The sequence below is a fragment of the Clinocottus analis genome, unplaced genomic scaffold (assembly GCF_023055335.1).
Source record: "Clinocottus analis isolate CAN_PGR_092001 unplaced genomic scaffold, fCliAna1.0.p SCAF_10, whole genome shotgun sequence".
Classification (NCBI taxonomy): Eukaryota; Metazoa; Chordata; class Actinopteri; order Perciformes; family Cottidae; genus Clinocottus; species Clinocottus analis.
In genome coordinates, this window is record NW_027175821.1 from 3061121 (window position 1) to 3079176 (window position 18056).

The window sequence follows — 18056 nt, forward strand, 5'->3', positions numbered from 1 at the left end:
ATCCCGCTAAAGCTGTCTTCTATCTTTGTACGAGTTACTACTGCCAACCTGCTTATCGGCTCACCGGCTGCCTCCCCTTCAGGAGCATGACGCTTGGAACCGGAGCCATGAGAAGTAGTATTTACACCTCCGTCCGAAACAACCACTGGGCTTTTATGTAACGGCCATGTTGTCCCCAGCCTATAATCCAGATCTCTTGTTCGGGAACTCTTGTTTTCTACAGCAGATTATCCCAAACTGTTTCCTGAGAGGGAACACAAGGCTTTCTCTCAATGCCTGCCAGGTCGGAGTAAACACAAAGCAGTTTGTTTCCATCAGGAGAGACAGGAACAGTTTGAACTTTGTGAGGGTCAGGAGTGAGTTTACAGAAGCTTCAGGAATAAAGCATCAGAACATCTTTAAAACATTGTTAGTCCAGATTTAAGTGACGCCAGACGTCTTTTCTGAAAAACAATCACACCTCCTCTCCATGAAATCATTTTGACTTTCATAAAATTAAAACCTTATGTTTACATTCGGTGTCAACAAAGGACAAAAAAAAACAGAGACAGAGAAATACAGGAAACAGACAAGAGACCGACAAGAGACCGAAAAGAGACTGACAAGAGACAAGAGACAGACAAGAGACGGACAAGGGACACGAAAGAGACAAACAAGGGACCGAGAAGAGACTGACAAAAGACAAGAGTGTGACAAGAGACCGACAAGAGACAAGAGACTGACAAGAGACCGTCAAGAGACCGAAAAGAGACCGACAAGAGACTGACAAAAGACAAGAGACCGACAAGAGACCGAAAAGAGACCGACAAGAGACAAGAGACTGACAAGAGACCGTCAAGAGACCGAAAAGAGACTGACAAGAGACCGACAAGAGACCGACAAGAGACATGAAAGAGACCGACAAGAGACTGACAAGAGACTGACAGGAGACCGACAAGAGACATGAAAGAGACTGACAAGAGACAAGAGACTGACAAGAGACAAGAGGCCGACAAAAGACCGACAAAAGACCGACAAGAGACCGACAAAAGACTGACAAGAGACGGGACACCGACAAGAGACTGACAAGAGACTGAAAAGAGACAAGAGACTGACAAGAGACACGAAAGACACCGACAAGAAACAAGAGACCGAAAAGAGAGCGACAAGGGACACGAAAGAGACCAACAAGAGACCTAAAAGAGACCAACAAGTGACTTACAAGAGACTGACAAGAGACTCGAAAGAGACTGAAAAGAGACAAGAGACCGAAAAGAGACCGACGCAAGACCGAAAAGAGACTGACAAGAGACGGACAAGAGACAAGACACCGACAAGAGACTGACAAGAGACCGACAGGAGACCCACAAGAGACATGAAAGAGACTGACAAGAGACAAGAGACCAACAAAAGACCAACAAAAGACCAACAAGAGACAGGAGACCAACAAAAGACCGACAAGGGACCGACAAGAGACAAGAGACCGACAAGAGACTGACAAGAGACATGAAAGAGACCGACTATAGACAAGAGACCCACAAAAGGCCGACAAGAGACAAGAGACCGATCGTGGGTCTTTGTGCCAAAAGACTCCGGGTGAGTTGGACTGTTCGCTGTCAGGTCACACAATCAGGAGGTAACACAACCAATGAGCCAGCTGGTGTTCTGCTGGGAATGACCTGTTTAATTTAACAAGTTCATCTCCATCGTGTTGTGTTTGCTTCACTCTGCCTGAAAGTGAACCCAGTGCTTAGCTTAGTTTCCAAACATCAACCATGAGCCCAGAAGGGATTTGGGGGATTTTGGGGGATTTGTGGGCAAAACAACAACAGGACGTGTATCTTCATTAGCGCTCTGCCACGGGCCAACACCAGGAGGTAACTCACCACAGGGTGTCAGACCCAGTCCTGAAGGTGAACCACGGAAAAGAGTTTTCACTGAATGCCAGCCAACAGATCATCCTCTTGACTTTGACCATCCAGTCCGTATGGACGGACTGAGGGAAACACTCGAGGTGTTGGAGCAGCAGAGCAAACAAGCAAGCGCTCCAGGAACAGGGCTTTTGGTTTGGGGCCGGTATTAGTGTCTCGGTCATGGACACTAATGGTCTCAGGATCAGAAGCTTTGAGGCTCAGTTGGTGGCATAATCTATTGTATAATGTGTCAGAATCCTGTGTTTACGCTCTCGGGCCGGATGGGATGGGCAGTATCGGGTCTGAATCCTCAGAGGTCACCACAACACCAAGACCCTCTGCCTCACCACGACTACTTAACCCCCATTAACTAATTACTCCTAACGAGATGACGCCGCAGCAACACCGCAGCAGGAGGGAAGTTTCCTCTCGAGGATTAAAGAAGCACCTCAGGTTACACTTCACCTTCTTCAGACTGAGGTTTTACTTTAGAATGAAACCTGAGACCCAGGGAAACTTTCAGGATTACTTCATTTCAATTTTACAACATGCATGTAGTACACAACAAGGACTTCATTAAGGACAGATCATCATCAGTGTACTGCTGAAGTGCTTCTGAAGTACTGCCGAAGTACTGCTGGAAGTTCTGCAAAGTATTGTTGGAATGTCTGCTGAAGTACTAATGAAGTACTGATGAAGTATTACTCACTCACATTACTCCTTGGATGTTTACTTCCAAAGATAACTTTACAAAAACCTTTTACATATGGATATAATGCATACCTTTCTTTTTTCCATAAAATGCGTTTGTTGAAAAGACCGGTCGCCCCCTGGTGGTCAGGAGAGAGAATGCAGCTTTAACACATGAAGCATAGACTTCTATACAACCAGAGGAGTCGCCCACTGGTGGTCAGGAGAGAGAATGCAGCTTTAACAATGAAGCATAGACTTCTATACAACCAGAGGAGTCGCCCCCTGGTGGTCAGGAGAGAGAATGCAGCTTTAACAATGAAGCATAGACTTCTATACAACCAGAGGAGTCGCCCCCTGGTGGTCAGGAGAGAGAACGCAGCTTCAAGACTCTTCCATTCTGGGTCGTTCGCCTCATTCAGAATCTTTCCTAAGAGACAAACCCGACACAACAGAAGTGTAAGCAGAGGACCAGAGGAGAACCTGAATGTTTCTCATCACTGGTTTCTAACGGTGATTTAAAAAAAAAACATCAGCTCATAAACGTCGCTGGCAGCAACGTTGAACCGACACCCCGGCGGTGAGATCAGTAACACGAGCTGAACCTTAGAGAGCTGGAATGAGAACTAAGCTACGGCGCAGGTGGACGAGTTGATCTGAGCGCGCGTGAAGGTTCAGGTTCAGTCGGAGTGGGCGGAGCTCTTCTTTGTGAGGAAGAAGAGCTCCATCCGCTCGGACTGAACGCCCAGCAACCAGCCGAGAGCGAGTGTTCTCCAGGACGATGAATGCAGCGTTTGTGTTCGACGGCCCGGTGACATATTTCCCCTCCGAGGTGAAAACCCTCCGATATAGATCCTCGTGCTCAGACCACATGATGATCAGATGCAGACTGAGACGGCGTTGTTCATCTGAAGAACCAGAACCTCCTGCAGACCAGCTGCACAACACGGCCGGTTCCACACTGAACCTTGTGTCCACATGAGACACAAGAACAGAGAAGAATGAAAGAGAGAGGAACGATCAGGAACGTTCTCGTCTCGTGTGAGAGTTTGTGGACCTGCTCGAGTCGTCAGGGTCACATGGGACTCAGCTGAGGGGTCCACCTGAGTCTGGAGGTTCTGAGTGTTTCACTTCTTTCACCCCCGAGAGCCAGCATGTGGTGATGACGAGGATGACGAAGGTCTTCTCTGTGTTTCCCTGTATTTCCTTTAGATGCTGGTTCAGGATCAGAGGAGGCCGTGCTGATGCTCAGCAAGCCTCTTTCAACCCAGCAGGGGTCCTGAGACCCCTCTAGCTAATGTTAGCATCTTTGTCTTCACCTTCACCGACTTTATGATAATGTATAATAATAACATACAAATATTGGTTATATATTATAATATGTCCTCCTTCAGTGATGGAAACGGACTCAACAGTTGCTAAAACATGGAAATGAGATTTTACATTCTTTAAAATGATTATTTATTAAAGTTAAATGATGCTTCTTTGACAGATATCTCATTTTATTCTTCTTTAAAGGTTACTGTGAAGTTACCTTTCATTTTGTTTGTTTTGCATAATGTTTCAGGACGTTGTCTTATTCATGTTGTGTAATACTGAGCGAGTCCAATGGCGATGAGACAGGAAGTGAGTCGTGCGCTCCACCTTGAGCGGTGACGTCTGAAAGAGCCGGTGGGTCGATACCGGAGGCCGTGACCCGGTCCCCCGTGACGCAGTCCCCGTGATCCGGTCCCTGACGTCTCCGCCGCCCGAGGCCATCGGATAAGACCGAAGTCACGGCCGCCCGGCAGCTGGCGGGACGTCCCGGTGCTGATGGAGAGGAACGCTGTGCGGCCGTTACGCCTCACACAATGCGGGGTTCATCCGCCGCTGAAAGTAGTCCCTGAGTCCTTCAGGCTCATCAAGTGAAGCCCTCTTCTTCGCTGTTTTTCTGGCAGATGTTCAGATTAGTCCACCGTCCACCAGCTGCTTCCTGTAAATATGTGTGTGTGTATGTGTGGGTGCGTGCGTGCGTGTGTATATATATATATATATATATATATATATAGAGAGAGAGAGAGAGAGAGAGAGAGAGAGAGAGAGAGAGAGAGAGAGAGAGAGAGAGCAGCATTCTCTTTTGTGTAGATTTATACATTGCATTGGTTCTTTTCATTGGGCATCAAACTCACGTTCACACAGGTATTTGTAAAAGATTTTGCAGCCTAAATAAACACTTTGAGTCGTGTTGATTGTAGTGATTAAATCAGACGCCAACAGCACATCAATGCCAACGCACCAGGAGGGATCAACCTGAGAGATCTACCTGAGAGATCCACCTGAGAGAGCTACCTGAGAGAGTTACCTGAGAGATCTAACTGAGAGATCCACCTGAGAGATCTACCTGAGAGATCTACCTGAGAGATCTACCTGAGAGATCTACCTGAGAGAGCTACCTGAGAGATCCACCTGAGAGATCTACCTGAGAGACCTACCTGAGAGATCTACCTGAGAGATCTACCTGAGAGACCTACCTGAGAGATCTACCTGAGAGAGCCACCTGAGAGATCTACCTGAGAGATCTACCTGAGAGATCTACCTTGCTGCTGGTTCACAGTGAACACAAAGATCATCTGCTTTCTCTTAAAGGGCTGAGATCAGGTTTAGTTTGTTTGATAACTTTAACTCTATGTGTGTGTGTGTGTGTGTGTGTGTGTGTGTGTGTGTGTGTGTGTGTGTGTGTGTGTGTGTGTGTGTGTGTGTGTGGCAGATTAGATGCAGGCTGTAGCCCCTCCCCCGTGCAGCTCTCCTCTATATATACTCTGAGACGAAGAGGAAGAGGCTCTGCACCGACTAACACACAGAGGAGCAGACATGTATTCCTCCTGAAGAACAGACAGACAGACAGACAGAGAGAGAGACAGACAGACAGACAGACAGACAGACAGAGAGAGAGAGAGAGAGGGAGAGAGAGAGAGAGAGAGAGAGAGAGACAGCGAGACAGCGAGACAGAAAGAGATAGACATACAGACAGAGAGAGAGAGACAGACAGAGAGAGACAGAGAGACAGACAGACAAAGAGAGAGAGACAGACAGAGAGACAGAGAGACAGAAAGAGAGACATAGAGACAGACAGACAGAGAGAGAGAGAGAGAGAGAGAGAGAGAGAGACAGGTGGACCAGGTGTCTCTCCTCTCACGATGGAGGACTACGCCCTCCCCTTCTGGATCTACCTGGGCGTGCTGTCGGTGCTAGTGGGCGGGGCCCTGAAGAAGGTGTTGGCGTCCCACCTGGGGGCCGCGCCCCCTCTGGTGGCGTGGCTCGGCGTCACGGTGCTGGTGGAGCGGCTGTGGGCCTTCTGCCTGCCGGCGGCGCTGCTGCTGCTGCTGCTGGGCATCGCCGCCGTCCTCTACGCCGCCGCCAGGACGGGCCCGCAGCCCGCCACGCTGCTGCCCGCCCATGGCAAGGCCGTCCTCATCACAGGTAGGAACAGGCCCCGCCCACTCAACACTGGTAGGAGCACTGAGAGGAACACTACCTAGTCTGATGAGTTAGTCAGTGTCTGATTCAACTAAGTTCTAGTGTGTGTTTGTTTGTGTGTTTGGGTGTGTTTGTGTGTTTGCAATGCTGTCGTGTTCACACGATCAGCTGATCAAACACAGCTTCTTCTTCATGGGATTTAATAACTTCAGCAGATATTAATGTTCACTTTAAAGTTCCTAAAGAGTTAGAGAGGAAAGTAAGGATACGTTAAAAAAAAAACACATGAAGTAGCAGTGATGTAGCAGTGGGCCCAGTGTTGACCCCTGAGGGACCCCACATGTGATGTAGCAGTGGGACTAGTGTTGACCCCTGAGGGACCCCACATGTGATGTAGCAGTGGGACAAGTGTTGACCCCTGATGGACCCCACATATGATTTATCAGTGGGCCCAGTTTTGACCCCTGAAAGACCCCACATGTGATGTAGCAGTGGGACTAGTGTTGACCCCTGAGGGACCCCACATGTGATGTAGCAGTGGTGATCTCAGGTCACTGACGAGTGTTTTTGTCCCACTTTCTGTTATCAGAGTGGCTGATAGCAGGATTATGGATATCTGTGCGTGTGTGTGTGTGTGTGTGTGTGTGTGTGTGTGTGTGTGTGTGTGTGTGTGTGTCAGTGTGTGTGTGTGTGTGTGTGTGTGTGTGTGTGTGTGTGTGTGTGTGTGTGTGTGTGTGCATGTGTTTGTGTGTTTATGTTAATGAGATAATCAAGCCTAATGTAAGTCAAGCAGAAACTCTTTGAGTTACCTGAGATGTAGACAGCTCGCTGTCGCTGTGGAGACAGAAAGACTCCCCGACGTCTGTCTGTCTGTCTGTCTGTCTGTCTGTCTGTCTGTCTGTCTGTCCCTCTCTTTCACTCTGTCTGTCTCTTAAAGGACAGTCCCTGAGAGCCCCCTAGAGGACAATTTCTTAGAGCCCCCTTGGAGGACTGCCCTTAAGAGCCCTCTGGCTCTCATGAGTTCATGTTTTCACTCCAGCAAACCCTTCATAAGGTCCGATTACAGTCTGGACACCGTCCCGCTCTCGTGGCCCTGGCGAGCGCTTGGCTCCGATGCGACGAATCAGGCGACGACCGTAAGACCAGATTTAAAAACCGAGTCCAGAAACGAGGTCTCTCAATCAGCAACAAGGCCTTAATTGGCTCGGCAGAGAGCCGGTGAAGGTCAGCGCGAGGTCACGCTGGGAACAAGAGCAGAAAACAAAAGGCCCAGTAAACCTCTTAGAAAGCCAACTGGACAAAGAGCCACATTCCTTGGGGGATGAGGGCCAGAGTCACAGGGCCCACTGCGGGGGGCCTCGCTGTGGAGGGAACATACCCTTTAGAGTCCTGGACCAGGGATCCAGCACTGAAGCCACCACACGTCTCGCTTCGGTCCTGGTTCGGTCCTGGTCCTGGTTCAGTCCTGGTCCTGGTTCAGTCTTGGTCCTGGTTCGGTCCCCCTTGCTGTAAAGCATCCGGTTTACAGAAATCCTCTCTCTCATTGACTATGCTTCCGCCATACCTTGTTAGGTCTGTACAGATTTGCAGAATACCATGGATAATTGACTTTGTAAAGTGTAGTTATTAACAGAAAGGTGAAAAGTAACTTTTGCTCCAAAAAGGGAAGGCAAAGTTGTTCTAGTTTACGGGTTTTATGTAATTACATTTTTCTGTTTGGATAGAACTCTTTCTACAATTCTTTACTTTTTTAGTAATTTAAATTAAGTTAATCAACGTTGTGGTTCTGGAGATCTTGTCGGAAACGTCACTTGACCTTTTTTTATTATTTCCTTGTCTGATAATGGGTGCAGCAGGTTTTGGGGGGCGTGAGGCTACAAAGGATAAGTCCCATGAGCCGTTGAGACGTTTCAGGGTCAAAGTGGTCGTTTAGAAAGGGAGGGAAGTGGGCGTGGCCTCTGGTCACTAATCTCTGATCTCTAATCTCTAGTCTCTGGTAGTCTCTAGTCTCTGGTAGTCCCTAGTCTCTAATCTCTGGTTTCTAGTCTCAGGTTTAGTTTTACAGTTGCAGTCAATAAAAAGACAAGAACACAAATCCTTTCAGAGGGTTCTCACAAAGAACCGGAACAAAGAATCGCCAGAAGGAGAACCTAACATGGGGACTGTTTAAAGAAATGGCAGAGAACGGCATCAGGGGAACGCCATCAGGGGAATGCCATTAGGGGGACAGGAACGCCATCTTTGGAACGCCATCTTTGCAAGGCCATCACAGGAGCTTTGGAACACCAATAACCAGCAGTAACCACCTACTGGTTACGGGTGGTTGTTGCTGGTTACTGGTGCTATTTGAAAGACCGCTGCAGGTCGAGTCCTCAGAATAATTTCTTTACTTTTGGACCAGACACATCTCTGCTTCACCTTCCTCCTGCTTGACCTCCGAGCGTTCCTCAGAGTGCTCCCCGCTGATGAATGCCAGCTGTCCCGGGACAGCGGGATGGATTGGGTGTGATCGGACGTGCTGCTGACAAACACGTCAGCTTCCAGGACCTTTTCGTAATAACGAGGCCCCACTGAGAGCCGTGTCCTCTGCGTGACCCCTCGTGGGCTCATTCCTCATCTCGAGACGACGGCTTGTTGGAGGCGTGATGACTTCCAGGTGTTGTCCCGAACTTTGACTTCTCCTGAACCCCTTTTAATGAAACACGATGCTCTGCCTCCTGTGCAAATCATGATTAATTTTTGGCACACAGCCGCTTATCCCTTGATTTAGTATCAGTCAGGTCAAAAGTTAGACGGTAAAAAGACGGTAAGAAGACAAATATCCAAGACAAATATCAAATAAAAACATGTTAAAATTTACATTACATGTCATTTAGCTGACGCTTTTATCCAAAGCAACTAAACTCAGAACAACTAGAATCAAGAGAGAACAGTTTCTTCAATAAAGTCAAACTACAAAGTGCTCTCAGTAAGAGCATCTAAGTGCTGCTGCTGCTGTCTTTATTCAAGGTGTAGTCGAAAGAGATGCGTTTTTAGTTCACGGAGGAAGATGTAGACACTTCCTGCTGTGCTGATGTCAATGAGGAGCTCATTGAACTGGTGACATAAGACGAGCTCCTCATGTCACCAGTTTGAGGGCCCTTTTCCAAACTTCATTGTTGTAGTAAGTGCAGTTAAAGCCAGAGTCGGGATGAAGCCGAGTGATGAACATGAAACTGCTGTGCAGATGTGGAGGAGACCTCCACCCAGAGACAGATGTGTGTTCTGACCTCTCTTCTGCACACATGCACGTTTATTTCTTCATCAGAGGGGCCCCTCAGAGCCTCCGGCCTCATTACGTAACGCTCTCCTCCCCAGAGCGACAACAACCCCCAACTGTCTGTTTTAGGGAGATGGATCTGCTGCTCCAGCGTTTACACTGGGCCCGATCCAGATCCGCAGAGGCCCGTGGGAGGTCGGCAGGAGTCGGCTGAGGCTGCCGCGCTTCACAACAAGCAACAAGCAAGCCTTCAGCTGTCTGTCCACGCAGACCAACAAGTCTATTATCCTGAAACTCTTCTCAGAGTCATGAAGTTCTTTCATAATCAGTCTGAACACCCCTCTCTGAGGGCGTGTGGTCACGATCAAGTGGACAAGTTTATTCAAGGAGCCAGCGTTGTCACTCTCTCTTCTTGTGGACGTGACTAGAAACCCTCCAAGGACGCGCTGGGAAGCGGCGTGCCAACAGTTTGCAGAGTAAAGTCCTGGGACAAGGAAACGCAGTTTAGCATCTAACAGTGCAGTGTGGTGGATGAATACAATGTTCTATCTATCTATCTATCTATCTATCTATCTATCTATCTATCTATCTATCTATCTATCTTTCTATCTATCTATCTATCTATGTAGATAGATAGATAGATAGATATAAACAGCAAAGTGTGCAAGTGTGAATAGACATTAAGGAAAGGTGTTTGGTGTGTGTGGGAGATTTTAGGATGTTGACAGCAAGAGTGGAAGAAACTGTTCCTGAGCTTCCTGTTGGGCGGTCGTTACCACCCTCTGCTTCCTGTTGGGCGGTCGTTACCACCCTCTGATTTCCGTTGATCTGTGATTTATGGGTATCTTTACACTGAACAGGTTAATAATTGCAATGTTGAGGCAATAAATGGCAACAATATTTTTGGCTTGTGCTGATGGATTGATGTGAGGACTGATGCCGGATCAGCCTTTGTCCAGACCTGCCAGCTATCCAAACAGCAGGAGGGTGATGTCATCACCTGCTCCGCTTCAGACGAGCAGGTGAAAGGTGATCCGGGATCTGAGATTAATATCCAGAACATTGATCATATCTGCGTCTCTGGAACTGCAGAGGATGTGACACGTTCACATGGGACATGACCTTCATGTTTACTGAGGAGGACGAGCGTCATTGGAGCGTTTCTATGGATACGCCGATTGATCGGCGGTGATCGGATCTGCTGTTGACGAACACATCAGCTTTCAGGACCTTTTCATATTCAGAGGCCCACGGAGAACCAATCAGCTCGTCTGGGTAACCTAGAAGTTACACTGGAACATAAGACAATAATCTACTTTTTACACTGTAATATGAGGAAAAATAATGAAATAAATAAAATAACAACCAAATAACAACTAAACTAGTCTTTACTGTGTGGTGGTTTTGTTGGTTGTGTGTCTGTGGCAGGTGTCACAGCTGTAATGACTCGGTCCTCGTGTCCCTGCAGGATGTGACTCTGGGTTTGGCAACGCCATGGCGAAGCATCTGGACGCCATCGGCTTTGAGGTGTTCGCTACGGTGCTGAACCTGTCCGGAGACGGCGCCAGAGAGCTGCAGAGGACCTGCTCGGCCCGCCTCACCCTCCTCCAGGTGGACATCACCCAGCCACAGCAGGTCCAACAGGCCCTGCTGGACACCGAGGCCAAACTGGGACTCAAAGGTAGAGACTGTCTTTTTGAACCAAACCAGCTAGTCCAGGGCCAGACAGATGGTCCTTTAAAGGCGCTGCGCTTCTGCCGACTGTTTACACTTCACTCACTTTTCACTGTTAAACAAGAAGAGATGCTGGCTCTCTAGGAAACCACTGAACTGAGACAGAGGGAAACAACTACAAATTAGAAGTAAATGAGGAGAACATGTTGTTCTGTACCTGATTGAATACATGTTCCATTGATTGATTGATGTTTTCAATGTTCAATTTAATTTATCACTGAAAATCCCAAAGTGTCCTCAGAGGGCTTTACAATCTGTCCTCATACGACCTCTTCTGACCTTCGACCCTCATATCAGAACAGAAACAACTCCTAAAAAAACCTCTAGCAGGATGTCATGTGACCAGAAGGACTAACTATAGACCTGAACCAGTCCTAAGTATAGACCTGAACTAGCCTGAACGAGAAACCAGAGGAGTCGCCCCCTGGTGGTCAGGAGACAGAATACATAGACTTCTATACAACCAGAGGAGTCGCCTCTCCTCGGTTGCTGTTATTGGTTCAGAACTGCAGCTCCCACTGGCTTTGTAATGAGACAGAGTCATTTAAGGTTACACAGTGTGTGTGAGTGTGTGTGTGTGTGGGGGTGTGTGTGCGTGGGTGTAATGAAAGAACTGGAAGAAAAGGTCAGATGCACTCTCAGTTACCGTGTGTGTGTTTGTGTACTTTGTGCATGTGTGTGTGTGTGTGTGTGTTTGTGCATATGTGTGTGGGGGGACAGGAGGGGGGGGTGCAGACAGGTGTTTACAGCTGCTGTGTGACGTTTGCTAACATCCTGTTTCTTCTCTGTCAATAGAAGGAAATACTGATCAAGATAAAGTTCACACAAAGAAGCAACTGATGTTCAGTTATGAGACAGATAACCTGCTCCTTATAGGAACACAATAAAACACACTAAAATACTTCACACGGTTCAGGAACATGCAGAGTAAGAGGAGTTAAACATGAAGTCTGAGTGCAACACATGGACCCAACAGGTCCCGGTTCAGCAGGGACCGGGTTCATGTGGACCGGCTGGACCGGTTTCTGTCCGACAGGAAGTCACCTGGGCGGTTCCTTCAGTTGTCTCGCTGATCTGTTCCCGCTAATCTTTCATCGGCTTTGGAACACTTCAGACCAAAACACAGTTCCCACAGCGGCTCGTAAAAACAACAAAGCAGGGCATTGTGGGTCGCGGGTTCAGATAAGGACAAGGGAGAGAGAGAGAGAGAGAGAGAGAGAGAGAGAGAGAGAGAGAGAGAGAGAGAGAGAGAGAGAGAGAGAGAGAGAGATGAATGTGTTGGCAGTCCTCTCTGTTTGTGATTACAGTCTTCTGGAGGACAAGTTATATAACCATAAACATCTATCATCACAGCCTCACGTGAACTTCACACCACGAACTTAAGTAACACCCACGCGGAAATATGCAAAGTACAAAGTACAAATTACAATACGGGAAAGTGTACAAGGAAAAATGAGAGCAATCTGCTAAATCCTCAGGGATGTCCACTCAACTTCGCAAGCCTTTTAAGTTCAATTGAGGACCCCTAAGAGACCCCACATGTGATGTAGCAGTGGGCCCGGTGTTAACCCCTGAGTGACTCCACATGTGGTGTAGTAGTGGGCCCACTGTTGACCCCTGAGGGCCCCCACATGTGATGTTAAATTCCACTCATAATGTTCCGTTTTATACATTTTATTGTTTAAACACACCTGTAACCTGTGTGTGTGTGTGTGTGTGTGTGTGTTCGGTCTGTAGGTCTGTGGGGTTTGGTGAACAATGCCGGCGTGTGTGTGAACTTTGGGGACGTGGAGCTGTCGTTGATGTCAAACTTCCGCGGCTGCATGGACGTCAACTTCTTCGGCACGCTGAGCGTCACCAAGAGCTTCCTGCCGCTGCTGCGACAGGCCAAGGGACGCATCATCACCATCTCCAGCCCGGCCGGTGTGTCTCAACACACACACACACACACACAGACACACACACACAGATGATGCAGTAAATCTGTCAACCGAGCCCCAAATGAACACTCTGCTGCCTTCAGGCTGCCAAACTAAACAAACAGAGCTGCTGCTCGTTCCCAGCCGACATCTCGCCAAAACAGCCGAGTGCAACCGAACCGATCGCAGAGGTTCAAACCCCCGACAGAAGTAACGAGCTCAGCAGATCTCACCGTCTTCGAAATGTGCACACTCGCCATTGTGGGCTGCGTGTGGTCCAGAAGAAAAATTCACAAACATCATGAAACATAGGAAATATGACCACAACAGCAATATTAAATCATACATTATGAAATAAAAAACATACAGTAATCATTCAAATTAATTAGTCCTTCTGTTTCTAATGTTATGAAGCCTAAAGTTTGTCTACTTCTATACAACCAGAGGAGTCACCCCCTGGTGGTCAGGAGAGAGAATGCAGCTCTAACACATGAAGCATAGACTTCTATACAACCAGAGGAGTCGCCCCCTGGTGGTCAGGAGAGAGAATGCAGCTTTAACACATGAAGCATAGACTTCTATACAACCAGAGGAGTCGCCCCCTGGTGGTCAGGAGAGAGAATGCAGCTCTAACACATGAAGCATAGACTTCTATACAACCAGAGAAGACTTCCATATCGTCACAACCAGAGCTGAGGAACCTCACGTGTGACGTCGGCTCAGGTGGAGCGTGATGTCACGATGATGTCATGATGTGCTACCTGTGTTCTCAGGTGACCAGCCGTTTCCCTGCCTGGCTGCGTACGGAGCGTCGAAAGCAGCTCTCAACCTGCTGATCAACACTCTGAGACACGAGCTGGAGCCCTGGGGGGTCCAGGTGTGCACCATCCTGCCCTCCTCCTTCAAGACCGGTACCTCTCTACCTGTTATTGATCACCACCACACTCACTACCTGTCATTGGTCAATAAAGACCTTCTCTTCCCGTTATTGGTCAATAAAGACCTTCTCTTCCCGTTATTGGTCAATAAAGACCTTCTCTTCCCGTTATTGATCAGCAGAGACCCTCTCTGGCGGTCCTCAGGCCGTGTTCTGGTCTGAACAGGGTAGCGGGCCTCTTGCTGAGCCCTGATGAGGACCACATGTGGCCACACCATCTGTTTTCATACACTCACTACAAATTGCTGACTCGTGGTTCTGAGGCTGTGATTGCGGGCGTGTTTTCTCAGAACAACACAAAGTCTTCTGGGATCCACAAAGTAACACTTAGACCAGCTGCTGGTCTCCTTTAATCCTGAAGGAACGGGTCTGGCTTTCAGGTCCTAATCCTCCGTCCGAGAGGAACAGAGGTCCCGCTGAGCTCCGTTCTGCTGACTCACCGCTTTACACTCAATGTGTTGCGACATGTTTCTCCACCAGTTGTTGGCTTCAAGTCTTCATGCTGTTATGAAGCAACAAGTCTGAAGGAGACCAAGACACTGCCTCCTCTCTTCTCTCCTCCCTCCTTGTCTTCTGTCTCTTCTCTCCTTGTCTCCTCTCTACTCTCCTCTGTCCTTGTCACCTCAGCTCTTCTTTTCTCTCCTCTCTCCTTGTCTCCTGTCTCCTATCTTCTGCCTCCTCTCTTCTCGTCTCCTCTCCTCTCTCCTCGTATCCTGTCTCCTCTCTTCTCTCTCCTTGTCTTCTGTCTCTTCTCTCCTTGTCTCCTCTCTTCTCTCCTCTCTCCTTGTCTCCTGTCTCCTCTCTCCTTGTCTCCTCATCACCTCTTTTCTCTCCTCTCTCCTTGTCTCCTGTCTCTTATCTTCTGTCTCCTCTCTCCTCTCTCCTCGTCTCCTGTCTCCTCTCTTCTCTCTCCTCATCTCCTTTCCTCTCTCCTACTCCTTTGGATCTTTCGAACCCCTGATCCAATATTGTAAACTTCTCTCTCTCTGTCGCCGATGCATGCTTGGTGGTCTGCTAACCCCGCCCCCTTTTCTCTCTGCCCCGCCCCCAGGCCAGGCCAGCGACCACGCCTACTGGGAGCGGCAGCACAAGCAGCTGCTGCAGAGCCTCCCCCCGGCGCTGCTGGAGGACTACGGCGAGGACTACCTGACGGAGACCAAAGACCTGTTCCAGAGCCACGCCCGCCAGGCCAACCCGGACCTCAGCCCTGTGACGGAGGCCGTGGTGCGCGCACTGCTGGCGCCGAGGCCCAAGGTGCGCTACCTGGCGGGGCCCGGCGTGGGCCTCATGTACTTCATCCACGGCTACTGCCCCTTCAGCGTGAGCAGCCGCTTCCTCCAGAAGCTCTTCCTGAAGAAGAAGCTGAAGCCGCGCGCCCTGAGGGGGCGGCCGGGCTTCGAGCTGGACCTCAGCCTCCACAACAACAACAACAACAACAACAACGAGGGGGTGGAGCAGGAGCTCAAGTAGACGAAGCCCTCGTCTGTAACGTAGAGTGGTTCCTTTGTACGCGCCGTTTTCTAACTGTCCAATCCAAAAGGATCGTAGTGACACAAAACAAAAATGGCTTCTGGTTTCTGTGGCGCCCTCTTGTGGTCACGGAGGGGCGGGGCCTGTAGAGGTCAGGGTTGGGCAGCGAACTCTGCACCTCAGTCAGCGAGATCAGCTGATCTGACTCCACGTGCCTTCATCGGCCAGAGAAGACAGACGGCGACGTACAGAACCAGACGGCGACGTCACCGCCTCTACGTCTTGTTCACAACTTTTCTACAACAAAAAGGATCAGAAGAAGAAAACGAGTGAAAGCTGTAAAAGTTTAGCCGTAAACAACACGAGGAGAACGGAGGCGGCTACACGAGAAATACGGACTTCAATCAATTAAGAACAATCATTAGTCAGGATTTAATGATGGTTGAATCAGGATTGACTCTGTATTTTCTGCCTACATGAACTGATCAATCAAAATGATTGATAGATAAATTGATTGATTCTTTCCTTGATATTGAAATGTGGCCTCAGTAAACTAGCGCCGCCCGTGTGGGACGTCAGGATGGTTAAAACGAGTGCGCTCTGAACACATTTTCTCTCAGTCGCCATGTGTTTTCTGCACTCAGGGCGACAGGAACAAGAATCCTTTCAAAACAAAAGTTTGTTTAAAATCTGTGTTATTTTCTTATACAATTTATCTTCACGACCAAAACACGTTCAGTTTATAGTTTCCTGTCCAGACTTCTAACCGTCACAAAGCACAAACATGTAAAATTGTTCCATCTCTCATTTGTTGTCGTCAAATTTGCACTCATTGATCCTCTCTGGTTTCACTCTGTTCACGTTTTCTTTTTGAATTAAACTATTTATGGCGTATTTTCTTCATCGTAACTGTGAATTTTGTATTAAAAAAATGTTTAAAAAAAAATTAAAAAAAGAAATATGATGTAAAATGTTGTTTTGTTCTTTATAGAAATAAAGTTGACTTTTCAGACTTCTGCTGTTTGATGTTTGACTGTTCGTTTCAAACCAGATAAATTAAAATAAAAGACAACACGTATGCATCATCAGAGCGGTTTGTGATTCTGTGGGTTATGATTATTGTCCTGGCGCTGCTCTCGTAGGAGAAGAGGAGCGTACGCACATTATTCAACATTTCCAGACCGATCTGATTTGGGTGTCAAAGAACATAATAACTCTATAGCGCCCCCTTTAGTTGAGAAAGTCCACACTTTTTGCTAACTTTGATTGATTTGAAATGTGGCACACATGTTTTCTTGAGGTTCAGAAGTCTACATTCATCTTCTATTGAGTCATAACTCATCCTGAGTCTCTGAGCAGCAACAGTACAACGTGACCATATATATATATATATATATATATATATATATATATATATATATATATATATATATATATATATATATATATATATATATATATATATATATATATAACAGACAAAGTTGTTGAGAGAAGCTTCCTCTGGACTTCCAGAAACTCTTCCTGGTTTCTAAGAATCCGTCTCTGAGTCTCTGTGTGTCCTCAGATGCTCTGCGTGGATCAGATCCAGGGTCAGCGGGTCCACAACGGAGCCGGCAGCCACTGGGGCGGCCCAGTGAGGACCGGCAAGTGAGGACCGGCCAGTGAGGAGCCGGTTCCCCTCCAGTCCTCTGGCAGGCCGGCAGCTGAGGGATCCGGCTCGGTTCCACCAGGAACGTTCCCCTTCATTAGAATATAAAATATATCTGCTGGAGAAGCCTGAACCCCCTGGACCCCCTGGACCCCCTGAACCCTCTGAACCCCCTGGACCCCCTGAACCCCTGGACCCCCTGAACCTCCTGAACCCCTGGACCCGCACACCGCACTGGACCAAGACCTCAGATGACCCCCCCCCCCCCCCCCCCCTCCTCCCTCACAGCTGCAGCTCTCAGCCAAGTGATGGAAATAACTCACATTGTTCAAAGCTCTGTGGGACTTCAGCTGGAGAGTCACTGAGTTTAATACACACACACACACACACACACACACACACACACACACACACACACACACACACACACACACACACACTCACACATACACTCACACCTACACTCTCACACACACACACACTGAGGAAGTTGTTCCTGTTTCAATCTGAGCTCCCAGCTGGTTTCCTCGAGCAGCGATGTGTGATATTCATTCTGTGTGTAACGTGAAGGACGTCGACTAAAAGGACTGATAGCTCAACGTTGTTGAAATAAACATCATCACAGAGAACAGCTTGTGGACAACATGCACGTTGTTAAATGTGTTGTTTATTTCAATTGTTTAATGAATCGAAATTATTTGTTTTCTTTCCTGCGACGATCACTTCTTTTATTGATCTGTTGATTGATTTATTCAATAACTAATGAAGGCTGTCCCGCCTCCCGCCACCAGGTGTCAGTGTAACATCCTGACGTCTTATTGTTGCTGCATGTTTCACATTCACCTTGAACGTAAAGTGAATTACATTTAAATTAAAATGTAATAATGCAGTAATCTGAATAATTTCTTATAACAAATAATACATTGTAAAAGAATAACTGAATTTTGAACCATTTCTATGTTGTTGTTTGTTATATAATTATTTATTGATTTAATTTATAACAAAACAAAACCAAGTGTTACTCATAGATGGTAATAATTACAAAGGT

At 47.8% G+C, this 18056-nt stretch overlaps 1 protein-coding gene across 1 annotated transcript; it reads left to right on the forward strand.

The window, feature by feature from the left end:
• The first annotated feature begins 5416 nt into the window (after nt 1-5416).
• Nucleotides 5417-16251, forward strand: hsd11b2 (hydroxysteroid (11-beta) dehydrogenase 2). The gene is made up of 5 exons (XM_068582700.1): nt 5417-6041; nt 10766-10978; nt 12769-12954; nt 13724-13861; nt 14939-16251. Exons 1-5 carry the CDS (start codon nt 5759-5761, stop codon nt 15355-15357), a joined length of 1239 nt encoding a protein of 412 aa, XP_068438801.1. The 5' UTR covers nt 5417-5758; the 3' UTR covers nt 15358-16251.
• The last annotated feature ends 1805 nt before the right edge of the window (nt 16252-18056 follow it).